This window comes from Lathamus discolor, chromosome Z (assembly GCF_037157495.1).
Source record: "Lathamus discolor isolate bLatDis1 chromosome Z, bLatDis1.hap1, whole genome shotgun sequence".
NCBI lineage: Eukaryota > Metazoa > Chordata > Aves > Psittaciformes > Psittacidae > Lathamus > Lathamus discolor.
Genome location: NC_088909.1, coordinates 4,772,859 through 4,791,773, shown reverse-complemented (window position 1 = coordinate 4,791,773; position 18,915 = coordinate 4,772,859). Strand labels below are relative to the sequence as shown.

Below are 18,915 nucleotides of genomic sequence, written 5' to 3'. Positions count from 1 at the left end.
GCAGCGCCACGCAGTGCCGAGCCCGCCGCCGCCGCGGACCGCCCCGCTGCTACCGGCTGCCAATGGCTCCGCGCCGTGCGCCGGGCCGGGCGGGGCGGCCGGGGTGATGCAATAGGCCGGGGACGAGGACCGAGAGCGAGTGTGTGGGGGGGCACCTGCCCTGGGGCCGCTGCAGGGATGCGCTTTACCGGTATTGCTGCAGCTTCCCGATGTGTTTGCAGCCCCTGACGGCCGGGACGAGCAAGGAGCGAGAAGCGATGCGCAAGATGCTGCAGCCGCCGCGGGCGCGGCGGGGCCGGGAGCCGGGCTGGGCGCACGGGAGGTAGCCGAGCCGGACAGCACGTAAGAGAGCGGAGGGCGAGGGGATGGAGACGGGGACCGGGCCGACGGCGGGGACGGGCCGTGTGAGTGAACGCTGCCCCGCGGCGGGGGCCGGGGACCGCTCCGGGCTCCCCACACCGCCGGCGGGGGGCGTGTGGGGGACACTGTGGGCTGTGACAGCTCGCTATTGCCCGGGCTCCGTGTGTGTGTGTGTGTGTGCTCACCCCGTTTGAGATGCAGCGATCTCCCCCTACCGGGCTGCTCCTCCGGCTCTGCCAGCTGGAAACACGAGATGTACCCCAAGTCAATGCGCTTAGGAGGGATGCTGGGGTTCATGCGGTAGGATAGGGGATGCTTGTAAGATCAGTCCTGTGTCCACAGAAACAGGCATAACGTTGCAGAGCTCAGCTCGGAATAAATGTCACCGGCTGCTGTTGTGGCCAAGGATCAGAGTTTTAAACACCGGTCCCTGTGTGTGTTGCTGGGTTTCTACCTTAAAACAGGGAGCTGCGTCTCGCAAATGTAATGAAAACTACGTTACAGGATAGAAAAGTATCACTTTGTTGTTGTTCTTCTAAAGTTCGCAGTGAGATGTTCATTATTTATCTCACATCAATATGTTGTAAATGTGAAACCTGAACAGTAAGAAGCCTCCTTACACACACAGCTCTCAGTGCTCTCAGGCATCCCAAGGAACGAGATCACCCAAGTGTGAGTTAAGCACCAGGCACACCATTTACTGCTGTACAACACGAAGCCCTAATCCTGAACATGGGTTATTCCTGAATGACGTGAGGTTCCCAGAGTATTAGGGCTCAAAACACGAGCGTGTTGCTGCAGTGCATGTTCATGGTGTAGATGAGGTCATAGGGAAGGGAGAAATATCCCTGAAGTCAGTACAAGGGTAGGACATGGTGAATCATGCCCAAGACTGCAGGCTGTGGATGATACTATAATCACACATTAGTAGTTCTGAATTTCTATTGATTTTCTTTTGGAACTGCCTTTAGGAACACTTTTTCTTCTTTTAAAAGCCTTTTTGCTGACCATTATCTGCTCATAAACATATTTTATCCCCTCAAGTCACCATTTATCATCCCTTTGGCACCACCTTGCTGCTGTAACACCGGTTGTCCTTGGCCTTTCAGGCTTGATCCTCAGCTCCAGATGTTCCCTAGGGTAGAAGTGGGTGGCTGAAATGCCATTTCCCTTAAAAGGAGAAAATCTGAACCTTGTTTAGGTCTCTGTGACCCTGTGGTTTGATTTATATTCATGCCTGATGCTCTTGTGCCAGATTCAAGCCTCAGAAACATGTGCCTTCCCTCCCTTCTCTTCTTTGTCGCATTTTCATTTGTCTTTCAATTTTTCTTTTATTTACTACTTTTTTATTTTAATTTTCTTTTAATGCATAGAAGAATGAACACTTCACTAGGTTTCATCAGGCTCTAACTGGAGAGGGGGAAATACCTACTTTTCTGGCTTTGGTGAGTTCTGATCTGCTTTTCATATAGGGGTTTTGAGACCTCCATCTTCTGCATATGGGTCTTTCCATCCTCTGTCACCGGCAGAAGCATCTTTCCATCTCCCAGGAGTCCTCATAGAGAAAGCACAAATAGAGAAAGTAAAAGGACTTAAAAGAGGACTTTTAGACTTTCTCAAGTAGCTGCCTCCAGCACTATGAGGCCTTGGATTTCTGAACTGACATTTAGCTGTCTAGATTGACGTTCAAGAAGGGTCTCAGTGAGGGAGCTGAGCAAACGGGATGGCTCTGCACAGTCACAGTGCCCCAGGAGGCTTAGCTGTCCTCCTAAAGTACATTGCTAGTGCCTTCCTCCTATGGCTCTTTGCCAGCACACCTCTTTGCTGCCTTTCTGATCTTTCCATATGGCTGTCCCCGGTCCTGCATCTCTATCCGTGTCTATTCTGTGCACAGAAGATAATGGAGAGAATAATACTTTCTCTTTCAGGAAGGGCTGCTGTGGAAATAGGGCTTGCAGTCACCATTAGGGATGTCAGCAAGGTAGGTTTTGGAACTGAGGGTCTTCATCCTGGGTCCGAGCTGGGGTGTCCTTGGTGGCAGCAGACAAAGCTCGGGTACACACGCAGAGTCTTGCTGTCCGTACGACGGTGAGCGCTGCTGGGTTAACAAAGGGGCGTTTGTGCGGCGGGGACCACCGCACCGAAACGGGTGTCTGTGGGTTCCCGTACAAACCCTTTGCACCTCACCTCGCGCAAACGGGGCCGCACCATCAGCACCGAGGCGCTTTTAACCTGTGAGCCCGCTGGGCCCTAACGAGGGAGACAAAGCCGGGCAGCCGCAGCAGGCCCTGCTGTAGGGGAGCCGCCGGCAGGCTGCGCTGGTCGCACACGCTTCCCGAGCAGGTACAGCAGACGCGATGGCAGCGGGCTGCCCGTGTGCCGCTACCGCCTCACTGACAGCGGGCTGGCACGGGCCGCTGCTCCGCCACACAGCACCACACACCCCGCGGCCCGGCCGCCATTTGCTGCCGGCGGGGACACCTCCCCCGGCGCCGCTTCCCGCCCCGCCTCGGCGCCGCCCCGCTCGGACCGGCGGCATTTCCTGTGCCGGCGCTGAGGGGAGGCTGTCCGGGTCCGCTGCCGCTGCCCTGGGCCGCCGGCCCTGCTCCCGCTGCCGGCCCTGCTCCCGCTGCCCGCCGGCTCCGAGGCGCCTTCCGTTCTCGCTCCGTCTTTTCCGGCCCGGTGGACGCGGCCGGTGCGGCTGCCGCGGCGCGATGAGGATGCGCGGCCGGGGCCGTGCCGGAGGTACGCGGGGCCCGGTGTCGGCCGGGGGTGAAGCGTGTGCTGGCTTGGCCGTGAGAGGGAGCGGTCCTGCCCCTGCCCGCTGTAGCGAGCACTGGTGAGTAAACGACTTCCGTCAGGCGTAGCCGCGGTGGTCTTTGGTTATACCCCAGCAGCCAACTTGTTGACACAACCGAGCGGTAAGAGCAACAGCAGGCAGCGACAAAACCACCATTTTTTCAGCTCAGATTTTCAGGTTAGGGTGTGCACGCCTTCTTAACTGCGTTATTTATTCATCACGCCGTGGTTTCAGCAGCCTGAAAGGATTGGTATGCTGCTAACAGCTTTGCTTTTGTTGCAGAAGTGCTGCGGAGCCGGCTGTCATGGAGGGAACCAGGCAAACCAGGATCTGTCGTCCTCACAAGATAAGCGAGTCCTCAAAGGTTTGTATGTTTTGTGTTGCGAAAAAACCCCAAATTACACAAAAAACAAGAAGGATCGTGTGTGTGTGTGTGTGTGTAGTAAAGGCTGTTCCTTGAAACGAAATGTTTTGGAGGCATGTGGATATTGACAGGTTTAAAAAGGGGTATGAAAATGGTGATCTGCTTGCTCAAATGTTTTGGTAGAAAAAGTTGCTACCCAGGGATTTATTTTTTTTTTAAGAAAAGGAAAAATCAGCAGCAAATGGGCCTCTGCTCGTCGTGACTCATTACTCAGTAAAGAAACCCGCATCAGCGCAGCACAGTGTTTTCGCTGCACTAGAAATTCAGTCATTGAAGACAATGCGTTTATTTTGGGGATTTTTCACACTGATCCATCTCACAAAGTCCAGGCGAGACACAGAGGCAAAGCTGGGATTGCTGTTTAGATTTAGATTCAGATGAAACTGAGTCTAGATCCTCCAAATAGGGGTTATTCCGGTGAACTCAAGATGTTTTCGAGTTGTGAGGCTGATTTTCTTTGCATAGCATCTCTGTCTGCACAAGTACATTGATTTTAGTTGGGAATCCACAGAGGTCCACCTTAGGCAGGTCCTTATGCAGGTCACAAGAATGATGGCCCAAGGCGTATGAGATGTTGATATCAGTTGCAATTATTATGTTCACTGTTTCATGCCAGTAGAAACTGCTTTTCTGTTCCAGGGTGAGCAGTAGGTTACAGAAGCTGCAGAGCAAGTACCTTGTACTACCAACAGCTAGGAAAGAGAAACTTTCAGTGCCTGTATCTGTCTTACAAAAGTTGAGTGAAACAGACCTCATTCTCTCTTGCATCACTGATGGGTAGTGGTACTGCATTAACGATCTGAAAGAAATTAGATCTTTAAGTCTGAAAAGAAGTTAAAACACTGCTCTGATACGATGGATAAAAGGTAAATAGGGCTAATTTTTAAATGCGTCTGTACCAGTGTAATCTGTCCTTGAGCGCTGATCCTGTCTGCCATTTAAGTTGTTTAGTCTGAATGTAATAATAATTCACCGCATTAAAAATTAATTAACTAGACAGCATTGTTTTATTTTCTTGCTGAGACAGCAGCTGTCACTATCTGTTAAACTTAGAATTACTGGATAAAGCTAAAGCTGTTCTACAGAATATAAATAGCTTGAGAAAGATGTTCATGTTTAGTATAAAACTAGTGTGGGTTCTGGAGCATGTAGCTTTCAGCTTCTGTTACTTGCTTACTGAACAAATGAACTTGGTAAGAGACTGAAACATGCTAATGTATTCTGAGGCCATCCAATGCCATACATCATGATTTAATGCTTGATTCCCGAAGTAGCAGCAGTTCTGCATGGTAACAAGGCTTTTAGGAGGACAAGTTATCGGGCGTGTTTGCAGTAAGGATGATGCTGCTGACTCGACATCCAGCCAAGTAAATGGGGATCTCTGGCAAATCTTACGTTCTGGTGTAATCTTGTTATGCATGATAGTGTATTAAGAGAATATTAGAGAGAAACAATCAGCCAATTTACAGAGAGGAGAGGGAATATGCAATCCAGTAACTGTCCTCCAGGAGGCAGATGCACAAGAGGGTGCTGTAACATGTTAGTTATTGTCTGTTCATCCACTATCCTATATCATAGCTGCCACAGATCAGTGGTTTGTCCTCTGCCATATTTATTATTCTTCCCATCTCCTCCATCCCCTCATCTCTGTTTGGGCTCCTGTATAGTGCCACCTTTTCTCAACCTCAAAAAAGGAAGGTAAAATACTTTACAGTCCTTAAGCCCCATATTTTTTTCTGATACAGATGTCTGGCAGTTTTACTCCTCAGTCAAAGGTACTTTGTTGTTTATCCCATAAATCCCTTTTTAGGTTCAGAGATTTGATGAGGCAATGAGTATAAGGCAAATTAAAAAGATTTTGCCCAGGAAACTTATAATTATTGAAGCCTTGTCACTTACATTGGTATAACTCTGTACCCTTGCATGTACAAAGCTACTCCAACAGAAGGCTTTTTGGCAGCTTGGTCTCCATTTTTTAGAGAAGAGCATAAGCAAAACTAACTGGGCTGTCACGCTAACAGCAGCACATTTGGTTATTAATCTGCATATCACCATTAGCGGAATGCCTGTCACGGTACCACCAACTGCTAAAAGGCAGACGTAAGAGATGAGGCTCCCAGTGTTGGTGTTGGCTTGGGAAGATTGGCTGCCATCATGTCTGGCCAGTGGTGAGCTGCTTGCCTCCATGCTTCTATCTGATGAGATAACCAGGATTATTACCAAATTATATACACAAAGCACTTATCTAAAGCAAGGGTTGCATGCAGGGGAGAAAACTTGCCTCTACTACTTGAACCCTTCCCACCCAGGTAGGTAGGAGGTTGTCTCACTGTGTTTAAACCAACCCATAAATGGCTTAGCCAGACAGCAGTAATCATGTGCTTTCTGTTTTTTTGGAAACCAGGAAAGCCACGGATAGTTAAGGGTTTCTAGGAGAAGCAACAGTTTGGTGAGGGAAAGATTGAATGCCTGACTGAGAGCCTTGAAGAGACCTCAGATCATTTGCGTGACAGTTTGCCATGTAGATATGGGCTGAGGTGACTTTCAGGATGTCACTTCAGGGAATGCAGCCTGAGGGTATAGAACTGGACAAGAGCCAGGGTCTTAAAGCCAGAAGTGGTCAGAGCTAACTTAAAGATGTGCTTCCTTTCCACCTCCTTTAGTTTCTCTTGCATGTTCTTACAGGCTCTGCAGCTCTGCCTGGTTTGGATTTGGTAATTAAAGTTATGTATTTGCATTTAACTTAACCTGACTTTTATTAAGAGAGATCACAAGGTAGCTGACAGTACCATCAAGCATTCCATTCCTCTGGAAGGAAGGCCCTAAAAGCTGCATTGCCTGACATACTGGGGTGACCAGCCCCTTCAATACGTGTTCTGCAGGACATTCAAGGGGTAACAAAATATTTCCATTTTGGTTCTTCTTAAGACTAGTAATGCGAGTCTGTGAGAAAGAAGCAAACACTGTTTGCCTCAAAAGCTCTGTGGCATGTACTGTTGGTGGAAAGAATGTCTGGACCAGAGGCATCCCATAGGGACACTTACTGGAGATGTTCTGGGGGCATTTTCCCCTTTCTTTAAAAGAAAAATACTTAGTTTTTGTTTTAATGAATACGATTACCTTGGCTTCTGGAAGCAAGTATAAGTCTTGTGGGAATAAGTTATCCGCATGTGTGGGTTTGCACATAAATAAACAGCTATTATTTTTTAATGCAGTGTGTGTGCCTGTAATAACACAGAAAGAAAGAGGGATTTTACCCTAACAAACTTGGAAATGCAGAGTTCTGAACAGATTTAAGAGAGGGTAGCTGTCAAACAAGCAGTAACCCAGACAATACATTTAGCAAGTAACTCAGTTGAGAAGAACTCTGTCAGGAGTCATTTGGGGGACAAGTAAGAAAGGAAATGTCAGCAAGATGTCTCAAAGACAATGAGTGGAAGAGTTCCAGAAAACTGCCTGTATAAATCATCAGGGAAGAGGTTTAGATGCAGCACTGTGGAGGAGGTGGGAGTAAATTATATATATAAGGGGAGTGGGAAGCAGTGAAAGTCTGCATAGGCCTTTCAAAGTGAAGGTGAGGGGGCTTGGGTGCTCGTACTATGTTGCTTGCCAACTGCTTCACTCAGAATTAATCAGAAATGTGCATCACAAGTGAGCTTTCTCGAGTGATTTGATGGGGAGATGCTTTTGTACACGCTGAAGTTTATGTTGGTGAAGATAACACCCGTGTTTGTTCATTCCAGGTGTACAGGTGGGATGACCACTCCAGTCTGGTTCTTCAGAGCCTGAATGAACAGAGGCACCGAGGCCTCTTCTGTGACATTGTCCTCGTGGTGGATGAACAGAGAGTCCCTGCCCATCGGAACCTCCTCGCCGTTTGCAGCGACTACTTCAACTCTATGTTCACCATTGGTATGAGAGAAGCCCACCAAAAAGAGGTAGAACTTTTTGGAGCTTCTTACATTGGACTTAAGGCTGTGGTAGATTTCCTTTATGGCAGTGAGCTGTCTTTAGATGGAGGCAATATTGACTATGTGCTTGAAACAGCTCATCTGCTGCAGATCTGGAAGGTGGTTGACTTCTGCTGTGAGTACCTGGAGAATGAAGTCAGCGAGGAGAACTATTTGTACCTGCAAGAGCTGGCCTCTATTTACAACCTGAAGCGCCTTGACTCCTACATTGACTCTTTCATCTTGAAGAACTTTGGCACACTGTCTTTCACTCCGGACTTCCTGCAGAACATTTCCTTGCAGAAGCTGTGCCAATACCTGAACAGCAGCAATGTGCAGCAGGAGTGTGAGCACGACTTGCTGCAGGCTGCCTTGCAATGGCTTACCCAGTACCCGGAAAGGGAGAATGAGGCTTACCAGGTTCTGGATAACATTCATTTTCCTTTGATACCTAAAAGTGATCTTCTCCACCGAGTCAAGCCTGCTGTCTGCTCTCTTCTTCCCAAAGAAGCAAACTGTGAGGGATTCATAGAAGAGGCAGTGCACTATCACAACAACGTCACAGCTCAGCCGGTGCTGCAGAACAAGCGGACAGCCCTGAGGACCTGCGAGGAGAGGCTCCTCTTTGTAGGTGGGGAGGTTTCGGAGCGCTGCCTGGAACTGAGTGATGATACCTGCTTCCTGGACACCAAAAAAGGGCAGTGGGTAGCAGAGACCCCTCTCCCAGCCAGACGAAGTCACCACTGTGTTGCAGTCTTGGGAGGCTTCATCTTCATAGCTGGAGGCAGCTTTTCAAGAGACAATGGAGGGGATGCAGCTTCAAATCTGCTATATAGGTATGATCCCCGCTGTAACCAGTGGATAAAGGTGAGACTTGAGCTGTATTATTTCTCTGTTTAAAGTCCTTTATGTCTAGAGTGTTTTCTTCTTTCTGGTTGAAGGACAGGGCTCATTAGAATAGCCAACATAGCAACTAGAAAATAGAAATTAAATGTATTTAAGCTGAAAAAGCAGCTACTTGAACCCTTTGTGGATTCTTTGTGTATGCACACAGCAGAAGAGTTTGGGGCAGATTTTCAACTTCAGTTGAGATTTGGATGCCTCATCTGTGAAATTCTTGGTTGGCATCCACCTGCAACTCTTAAGAGTACTTTGGGACTAATGCTACAATGGATTTAGAGAGGCGATTGTTTAGTTCATCTTTCTCAAGCAGGAGCACATATGACTAAATCAAAACTGGGTCTGATGTAAAAAGAGTGTCTTTGATTCTTGTCCAGTGTCTCTGTACTAAATATCTCTTAGAATAAGCTATTTAGTTCCAGTCTGCCGTAAAACCCTACGGTCAGTGCAGATCCCCAGATGAACCAATCATCCCATGTGGTTCAGTTGTGGTTTTGAGTGATTCCAGTGTATACTTCTTGCAGAGTTTTGGAAGGAAGCCTACGTAAGACAAAGTTTATAGAGTAATCTGCCTCTTATATGCTTATATGTCCCCTTTTTTGTAAATGAATTTTATGTAACATGCTATTGCAGAAAAACAAAAAGTATTTTATGAATATGATAGTCAAAACCAGTAGCTCTTCTTTCCAAATAAATGGGAAGAAGAACTATTCTGTCCTTAGACATGAATATACTTCAACCAGCTTGCTTGCCAGATGTTTGAAGATATCAGCATGTTGTTCTTTTTGACAGGTTGCCTCCATGAGACAGCGCCGTGTAGATTTCTACCTGGGAGCTGTTACCGACATGCTGGTAGCTGTTGGTGGCAGGAATGAAAACGGAGCACTTTCTTCAGTCGAGACTTACAGTCCTCAGAAGGATTCATGGTCCTACATTGCAGGCTTGCCCAGGTAAGGGACATGTTCGGAAAGTTATCCTGTGTTTGAAGAACACTTGTAAAGGGAGCTGATGAATGTGTATCCCTAGAAAGGAGGTGAGGGGATATGAAACCAACATGGTATCTGCAAGTAACAAACCATATCAGCATTTGGTATTTGAGCAACCAGCTCTTCCATGACAGCATGCCTCATGTCAGCTTGGTTGGCTGTAATACTTTACTCTGAGATAAGTCTGAAGGATAAGAGGGAGAATTCTCAGAATTCTGCTCTACTATTCTTAAAATGTTTTTCCTGAGGTCACAAGGAACTGAATCTTTTCAGAGGCACTCTTTAGATCTTGAGCAAATGCTTTTCTAATTTATTTGGCCTTACTTTGTCACCTTGGTGAGATGGTTTTCCTTGTAAGGTGTTTCTGGCTGCTCAGGTTGGCTGTTGCAGTTAAACCACATTGACCTGTATTGCAAATAGGTAACCCTGGCAAATGTGACCTCTGTTTCTCTCAGCTTGAGTTAAAGCTTAGCTGTTCTACTTCTGACAGGCTTTAGTACCACAGCTCTTCTTGTAACAGCAGCACAGGACACTGCTAGTATTTTGAATCAATATGTGAGTGGTGACTTCATAAGAATGGTAGGATAGCACCTAATTTGCAGAGAGCTATTCAGGCTTAGTAACAGTTGGCATCCATGGAAGTACAGGAGTATTGGCTATGTGAATGGTGTTTTCTTGTCTGAAACCCACGACAGCAGCAGCAGCACTTGCTTTCTTAATGGCATCACGAATAAGATAATTGCAATCTGATTTCTGAGTTGAGGCTTCTTTCCCTTGTTCCCTCAGCCGCAGAGCTGCAGAGTCGGAGGCGCCTGTTACTCAGTTCTATTTTGGGCTGGTGCTGCAATGTGAGTGTGATCCAGGCTAACAGCTGGGCTCAAGTGCTCTTCAGAACCACAGTGCTTTTATCCACTTCATTTCTGCTCACACAGGCAGATTGAGCAGTCAAGGCTAAACAACACAATCACTTTCCCGAGAAGCTGGGTATAAGAGCATCTTCAGTTCTAAGCCTTACTGTTAACTGGGGTGACCTGTGAGATGCCAGTAGGATCTCATAGAAATTGTAGCACCGCTCTTCTTTTCTTCTAAACATTTTTCTAAGAAGTGTAGATGTGACCTCACTGGCTTGTTAGAAAAACAACCTTAGAACAGGTATGGATGTTTTTGCTCATAAGTGATCCTGGGGAAGCTTGCACAATTGGCCTAACCAGCCACACTGCAAGCTGCCCAAAAAGGCGCAGTTTGCATGTTCCTCTTGCTACCTGAGTGCTGGCTTTGGGAATTTTACAGCTGCAGCATGTAAAAGTGAACTTGGACATAGGGCATGTTAATTTTTCATTCGATTGCATAGCTGATCCACTTGGACTTGGCAAAAATCCCCCTTATGGGATAGACCCCACTTAAACTGACTTGACTGGTCACTAAGCTGCGGGGTTGGGCTGTACAGTGACTGTTTTAAGCTATTGCTGCATCCCGAAAACATAGTTTGGCATCCTTTCTTTCTGCCTGCTCTGTCCTCATCCCATGCTAACTGTCCTTTGAGCCAGATCAAGTGTTTCTAGGGAACTAGGATAGTGTCCCAGACTTCAGTGCAGCTGCTCTCTTCCATGTTAATATGTCTTTAGTTAGATCTTAATGGACACTTAGTACCTTCAGTTTTTCTGTCTTTTCATCCCTCTTTGTTCTTTTGAAGAACTTTCGCCTTGGGCAGCATATTGTTTGCAACAACCACTTCTCTCCACAGAAAGAGTAAAGCAAAAAATACATTATGCAGTTTGCAAAAGGCAAAAATCAGTGCAGAGGTGGACAAAGGAAGAAACCTTTCTGAATGCAGGGGCAGGCTTCTTGAGTTCAGAGAGGGGAGCAGCTCTGGGAAGGGACCTTTCCTGATGTACCTCATACGGGTTTGCAGGCAGGATAAGAAAGAAATTTGTGCTCTGTTCAAGACCAAAAGAAAGTACCTTAGCTACAGCTCCTTCTGTGTACTCCTACCTTCCCTTAAACATGCCCTTGAGCCAGTCTGTTTTTCTCTCCATCACATGCTTTTGTTCCTCAGACTGATTTTAGTTACTGTTTTCACTCAAATAACATCTTCCCCAGCCGTATTCTAGCAGCATTCCCCTCACATGGGGGAAATCAGAAACTCCAATCCTGAGGGCCTGATTAGGCATGTCCCATCATAGCTGCCTTGTTTCCTGTATTTCTTGAGGGTTATTTTGTCCTCTTCAGTGCATGGCCACCAGAAGCAGGGCAGAGACTCATAGAAGACCATTCCCTGGAGTGATGGGCGCATCTTGAGGTCATTTTGGTGTGAGGGCTTGTATAGCTCAATTTGAGCTGTGTGGGGTCGGACTCTCAGAGGTTATATTTGTTACAGCTTCTATTCTGAGCATCTAGAAAAGGGTTTAATTTTTTTCTTCCCAAGGGTTATAGCCTGCCATGTTTGTGGAGACTTCCAGGGGAAAGGCTGTGGTTGCGTTCTTGACACACGCCTCCTGTCTGCTGCCAAATCCTGCGTCTGTGTTGCTGTACCCAGGCACACTCACACTCCCCTAAAGAGCTTTGCAAGCTCTTTTTTGTCTCTTCTTCCCTCTACCCTCTTCCCACTCAACGTGGTCAAACCAACACATTGTTTTCTCTAGCCAGTTTGCTGGTAGGAGCTGAGCTGTTTTGATTGAGGTATTGCTGTCTTAGTGGAGAAGAAAACACAGCCTCTTGAGGCAGATGCTTACTGTGGAAAACTTCAGCCAAGCTGTCTGAAGGGTGGACCTGGTTCAAGTCTGCTACAAGTGAATTTTGCCTGACTCTCATTAGGGTCCTTGGTTGTGGGATACTTTTCCCATTCTTCAGAGAGGTCCTGTGTTTTGTTTTCACCATTTTCCTAGGTTCTCTGGGAGCATTTGCTGCCACAGTTTCTAGCCCAGAAGGGAGCAGCAGTGGCTGACAAGCTTGGCAGAATACAATTTGGTGCAATGTGTTCTCATCTTGAATAGACCATGAAAAAAAGCCTGCTGCAGACATCAGTGAAATTAATTGAGTGGCCCTAGGTTAAAGTTTGGCAGAACAACTGAAAGCATTTGTGAGAGGAAATGCGTTGGGACAGGTTAAGGAGTGATGGTATCTGCTCTGCTAGTTGTGTCATGAATAACCTCACAGGGTTGGAGCAGGTGGACACCGAGATTCAGAGCAACCACAGCTTGCCTGGACTTTGGTTGGAGCAGGGGATTCCCAAAGCTTTATCCAGCCTGGTCAAGTGTTCTGTGCAAGAAAATAAGTGGTAGATTCTTTAGTATTTACTGAATGGTGTTACTGGGTCAGAAACTGCAAGTTTGCAGCGCTGTACTGAGTAAGTCATTCAGAATTGGCGACTGGCTCTAGCAGCAGTTCTAAATTGAAAATCCTTTCCCCTTAATGCCTGTGTCTTCTTCTGATCACTCTTACCGGTACTGCTGGAGAATGCTTGATTCTTTCTGTTGGAGGATGTCTGTACCCACTGTATTGAAGTTTCCTGTCGTGTTTTGTGTTTAGAAATGCCACAGGCTTGCAGAGGGGATCCTTATTGATTGTTTTCAACTCCTGTACTATATTTCATTCTGTTTCCTATTAACATGAAGCAGGGTATGTGCAATTTTGGATGAGCTTTTCAAAAGTCAGGCAAAGTGAAACACCTCCAGTGTATTTCAATGAGTAATCTCCCTGAATTGAAAAATAACAACTTGATGGTCGATTTGATGCTTCAGATAATGATTGCCTCTTTCAGATTACTTTTGTAGCTATTGCTGTTCACTAGGCATAGCCACTGATTGAGGCAAAAAGCATGAGCTTTTTCTGTAGCTGTCTATGCTAGGCTGCATTCATGTGTTTGAGAGAAAATGTCTGTTTCTTGTTTACAGAACTCCACTTTGCAATTACTGTAGGAAAACAATAGAGGTCACACAAGTTTTCTTTAACTTGCTGCCATTTATATTTAATTTTAATTAAAATGCCAAATGTAATGTGATTGTTATCAGCAGCTCAATAATACTGGGCTTTGTGCTGGATCCAATGTCATTACACTGTTCTCTTGGCTCCTCAAAACCATATGTTACTTGACACTGCCTCCGCAGTGGAGTGTGTTGCACGTCCTCCAGGTGGCTTGCTGGTTCGATGTGGGTTTAAAATCTGTTGCAATTTGAGAAAGGAGACTAATTCAAGTTGTCCATTCCACTTCTCAGATAAGCAGTCTGCTTCTTAAGACCCATCCCTGGGTATATAGAGAAGCCAAAGATTCCAGCAACCACACTGGGTGCCACTGGAGACATAAGCTCCTGGTTCTTGTCCATAAGTGACCACAAACAAGGTGGAGCAGCAGCTATGCACATTTCACCTGCCACAGCTTTTCTAGGAGGTGTGAAAGCTGGAGAGCATTGGTCAGGGTATGTCATGTCAAAGAGGAGCACTGAGCATGAGTTACGTGCTTCTGTGGTTAGGGAGATTGTGAGCTGTGCAATTTTTGAGTTGCTTTTTGGGATAACGTCTCATAACTATGCTTAGTCCTCCCTTTTTTTTCTCTCTTTTTCGTGCGTGACTAAGAAGCAGTACAGTTCTGAAGTAATCTCTGCAAGGTCTCCAGGGATGGGGCTGCAGCCCTTGTAGTTGAAAGGTCTGTTCTGGTCACTCAGCATTCTTAAGCCAAGCGTGTCAAGGATTTCTTTGTTTTTTGTAGCAGGAGCCTGTTGAAAGATCTGATTCATACACCAGTAAGGGATCAGAAGGTTCTGTAGGCATATAGAATAATAAACATCTTTTAGCTTTTCTCAGAACTGTTGTGCTTTCGGGGTAGATGTGGGGTTTCTTTTCTATTCCACCTTTTCCTTTGGCACAAAAGTGCTTGGCGCTGAGGTGTGTGGAAGAGCTTATGATACCATTTGTGTTGCTGAAACTATTACCATGCAAAAAAAAAAAAATGGCTCAGGCTTTTACCCACATTGTTTCAAGCATGTTCAGACATGGTTCAAAAGCATTCCAAGCTAAAGTAATGCTAATGTAGCTTTGCCTGCCATAGAGATTGAGTCGTCTTGCGTCCTTGACTACAAAGGATGGTAGTAGAAGCTGGTGAGTACAGCATGAGGAGTATATTGCTCTGCAGCCCTATGGGTATTAAATTTAGCTCTTCGTGCCAGTGTGTGAGCCAGTTTGCTGTGGCAGGTGCTGCATCTACATCTTCTGACATCCTGCACACCCCAAAAAAAGGAAAAAGGCATGTGCAGGAAGGCTGTGTTCAAAGAAGACGATGCTGTGCTTGGCCTTAGCATTCCACTTCTAAGAGCTCAGAGGGGTTTGGTTGGGAATATCCTTGTGTGAAGTCATAGAAAAGCCTCAAAAAATAGGTTTGTACTGGCTTTATTATAGCTGATCAAAGGGGTTTTCTTTCTGCCCTGTGGAAACAGCACATGTGGTGTTGGTTCTGCCATCTAAGTACATCTTGTTTCAAAATGTGGATGCTAAGCTGTGATTGACTGAGGTCTGTTGCCTTGTCTTGGGGTGACCAAAGAAGTTTATTATCTGTATAGAAGTGGTAAAACAGGGAGATACTCATGAAAAGGACACTTACATGTATCATCACTACAGATACACTGGCTCATGGACAGTAGTGGGTAAGAAATGTGATTTGTGATCCTGATGCTGTGAAAGTGGAAGGCAGCAGTACTTTTCTTGGTTAATAGCTACTGATAAGTCTGAGAGGTATCATGATTATTTCCTCTTTCTGTCATAGAAACCCTTGCTGGATGTGGATATTTTCCTCTCTGACCTTCTCAAACTTATACAACCCAAACATTGGATCAGGAAACTGGGAGTGAAGGCCATGCCAGCTAGAGCAGGATGGGTTACTTGTGTTGTATGACACACTGTAGAGGATGCCTTAAAAAGTGATTGTCATACCTTAGCATTCTGCAGAGCAGGGTGGAGCACTGTGGATAAGAATAGTTACTTGATAACTAAGAGGATTAAGGATTCCTTTGTCTTTAGTTACTGTTTATTTTGTTCTTTAGTAGCAGTCCCTGTTGAACACTGTCTGTCTTGGTGAACTCCGTAAGCACTAAGCCGGATTGTTTTTGATTTCCTGTACTAGGTTTACCTACGGCCATGCTGGAACAGTCTTCAAGGAATTTGTGTACATTTCAGGAGGCCATGATTACCAAATCGGCCCCTACAGAAAAAACCTGCTGTGTTATGACTACCGCACGGATGTCTGGGAGGAGAAGAGACCAATGATTGTTGCCCGAGGGTGGCACAGCATGTGCACCTTACAGGACCACATCTACTCCATCGGTGGCAGTGATGACAACATAGAAACCATGGCTCGCTTTGACATTCTGAGTGTGGAGTCCTACAGCCCTCAGTGTAACCAGTGGACCAGAGTTGCTCCTCTGCTGCAAGCAAACAGTGAGTCAGGGGTGGCAGTTTGGGAGGGAAAGATTTACATCCTTGGAGGCTACAGCTGGGAAGAAACGGTCTTCTCCAAAACGGTCCAGGTTTATGATAAGGAGAAAAATAAGTGGTACAAAGGAACCGACTTACCCAAAGCAATCGCTGGTGTGTCTGCATGTGTCTGTGCGTTGAAACCCAAAACAGAGGACAAGAAGAAAAAGACAAAAACAAGAAAACATCAAGATCGAGGAAGATGACTACTCCTGGATAACCACCCTTTGATGGTGGGCTCCAGAAGGACCTTATATAATTTCTATCTAACCCTGATTCTTTATGAGTGGGGGGGGGGATATTATGAAACCTCATAAAATGTACAGTTGAATGTCGTTTTGAGAATTAAGCTCATGGTCAAGATAAAAACGACAAAAAGAAACCAAAAACACCCCAACACTCCAACTTTGTAAGGGGTGAGATGGCAGGAGAGGTTGTGCTGCTCTCCTGAATGTTAAGGCTCAGTCTTTTACTTCTTGGCTCGTGGCATTTCCACATAAGTTGTATAATGTCAATGTTTTCAAAATAAGTTTTAATCTGTGGCTAAATTGATAACATCAAGGGAGAGGAAGGAGGCAGAGTACTGAGTGTCTGGTTTGAAGTTACAGAGCAGTTCAAAGGGATTTAGAAACAGCTGCTAAGATAAAATTAAATGGATCTTCACTGTTGTAAATCTTGATTTTTATTCTTTTTTTGTAACGTTATATTTCATTTACAATATGTTCTTGAGTTGTAAGTATCAGATTTCTGGAACATATAGGTGTTCAGAGAGGATATTGCTTTTGCTGGACGTAGGTCAGATCAGCTTGAAGAGCAAATAACTCCACTGTACTCTTTAAGATTAAGATCTTTCTGTGTAGCTGAAGAATAGATAGGATTGACTGGGGCTTGGATCGACAGCATTATGACTTGGAAATCTGGGAGAGATGATTTTGCATCCCTTGTTGTGGCACTTTTCATCTCTAAACAAATTTTCCTTGAGCTTTAAACAGTGTCCCAGATTGAGTTAAAAAAAATAATATTGAAGAACTTGAAAGAAGATTTGAGAATTTGGATGGAAACTGCACAATTTGCCTCAGGCTTCAAAGTAGATGGAACTCACAGAGCCCACTGCAAGTCTGAGGTTTGCTGAATAGGGTAACAGTGGGGAGAAGTAGCAGGAGGATCCCTCAAGTGGACTTGAAGTGGGAAGATATCCCTGCCTAGCCCTAACAGGATGTAGAAGCTGGGATCCACCTCACTTAACTCAAGGCTCACAGCAGTCATGGCTAGTAGCCAGTATGAGCAGGGACCCATACTAGACTTTGCTGTCAAAAAGCTTATTAACCAAGGATGATTAATTGGGGTTTGGTAATCCTGAAGGACAGCAACTTGGTTTTTTACCTGAGCTAATAGCTCACACTTTCCTCCTTTTTTTAAGTTTAAAATTTCTTTCCTTGAGAGTAGCCTTTCCTAATGGGTTTGGTGGGGACTTACCAGTCACTCACCAGTTGTGCAACCAGACACCTTCCCCAGCAAGACAGGTTCAAAAGGCAGAAACCCAAAATATACTTGGGCCTGCGTTTGGGGTCCAGACATTGGGAATGAACTGACAATTGTCTGCGAGACCCTTTGTGTCACAGTATCCTCTGCATACCAAGTAGAGAGATTTCCGACCCAAGTGTTAGTCCACCCTCTACAAACACAGCTGATTCTGCTTCAGATACTAAAATTCCCCGACTGTCTGGGCAGCTTTCAGGCATTCACCCTGGGGCATTTCACAAATGCACCTCTGATTCACAAGAAGTCAATCACCAGCAATCTGATACAGCCACTTCAGTTATTGTAATAATGCCGCAGACTAAATATTCCTCCTTCCCAAGAGAAGAACTTTATAGGCAGTTTTTAAAAACAACTTTTATACTTTTTTATACCGCATTTTGCTAACTCAGTCTCCTGTTTGCCATATATTGTTACTTACTGTAGAAGCTACTGCTCTGTAATCGTGGCCCTGCTGTTGCCATCAGGAGCTCATCGTTTGATGGCTCTGTTGGTCTTTGTGTGGTTGCTTGGGATGCAGTGCAGCTGTTGGAGCAGCATTTACATTCTCAGCATTGTCGGGCAGTCCGCTGTAATTGTGACTATTGTACAGGCTCTTCCCCGTAGCCCAGCTCACCAGACATGCTGATAAACACGCTTTATTTGCAACTAGTGGGGATCTGCAGGGGCTTTGGTTTAAAGTCCTGCTGGGAAACTGTTAATTGTTGCTGGTTTTCTTCCCTGTCCCTTCTTTCATGTCTCCCTCGTGCACCATTACTATGTATTTAAGATTTGCCTTCTTTATTTGCATGTGGTGTACATACAGCTGATATCCCGCTACCCTCCTTTTTTATTACTTTTTAACTATTTATCTCAGTAATTGGAAAACACTAAAAACATTTTTGCACTTAATAGCATTTGAAGCTCTTGTAAATTGAAGAACTCTCTCATACATTATAAGATTGTATTTGTATTGAAAAGTACTTCTGAGTAAGTTTCTGAGTGCAAGGACGTTGCAGATTTCTTCTTCAGTGCTAAGAAAGGATTTAAGACAACTAATTGGAATTATTTTTATTAAACCCCTTGAGGACTTTTTGGTGTTAAAAATAAAAAAAAAAGGCCTCTGGAATTAGTCTTTTTGCATTTGCATTAGAATTTGCATTACTGGTTTTCTTTTAAAGCCTTTTTACACTTCATGAGGTAATGGTTACTATTGTTTACCCTAAAAATAAATTTAAATCCAACAAAGCAAACAAAAAACCATTTTGATTATGACAAACTCATTAATTAGTTGTTTGAGTTTATTTTATAATCTGTAATCCTTGCTATGTTGATGGACAACTACTTAACTTTTTCTGATATTTTCATGTGTATAGAACATAAATTTCAGTGTTTCTGTTAATGGGTTGCTTGTTCCTATATCTCCCCTTTTAATGTGTTTATGTATTGCATTAATGTCTGGAAACAATAAATTCAGTTTAGACTACTGCATTCATCACCATCTGACTTGTGTAT

The 18,915-nt window shown here is 45.2% G+C and overlaps 1 protein-coding gene across 6 annotated transcripts; it reads left to right on the top strand.

Moving 5' to 3' along the window:
• The first annotated feature begins 127 nt into the window (after nt 1–127).
• On the top strand, nt 128–18,891 carry KLHL36 (kelch like family member 36). Of its 6 annotated transcripts, XM_065661435.1 has the most exons (7): nt 253–342; nt 1,734–1,805; nt 2,289–2,341; nt 3,443–3,524; nt 7,328–8,401; nt 9,227–9,384; nt 15,533–18,891. In XM_065661435.1, the coding sequence occupies exons 3-7, from the start codon at nt 2,331–2,333 to the stop codon at nt 16,086–16,088; spliced, it is 1,881 nt and encodes a 626-aa protein (XP_065517507.1). In that variant the 5' UTR covers nt 253–342; nt 1,734–1,805; nt 2,289–2,330; the 3' UTR covers nt 16,089–18,891. The 6 variants fall into 6 exon arrangements, with proteins under 6 accessions (XP_065517511.1, XP_065517507.1, XP_065517509.1 ...); XM_065661437.1 differs by lacking the exon at nt 2,289–2,341; XM_065661439.1 differs by lacking the exons at nt 1,734–1,805; nt 2,289–2,341 and having other exon boundaries at nt 128–342.
• Nucleotides 18,892–18,915: the final 24 nt, after the last annotated feature.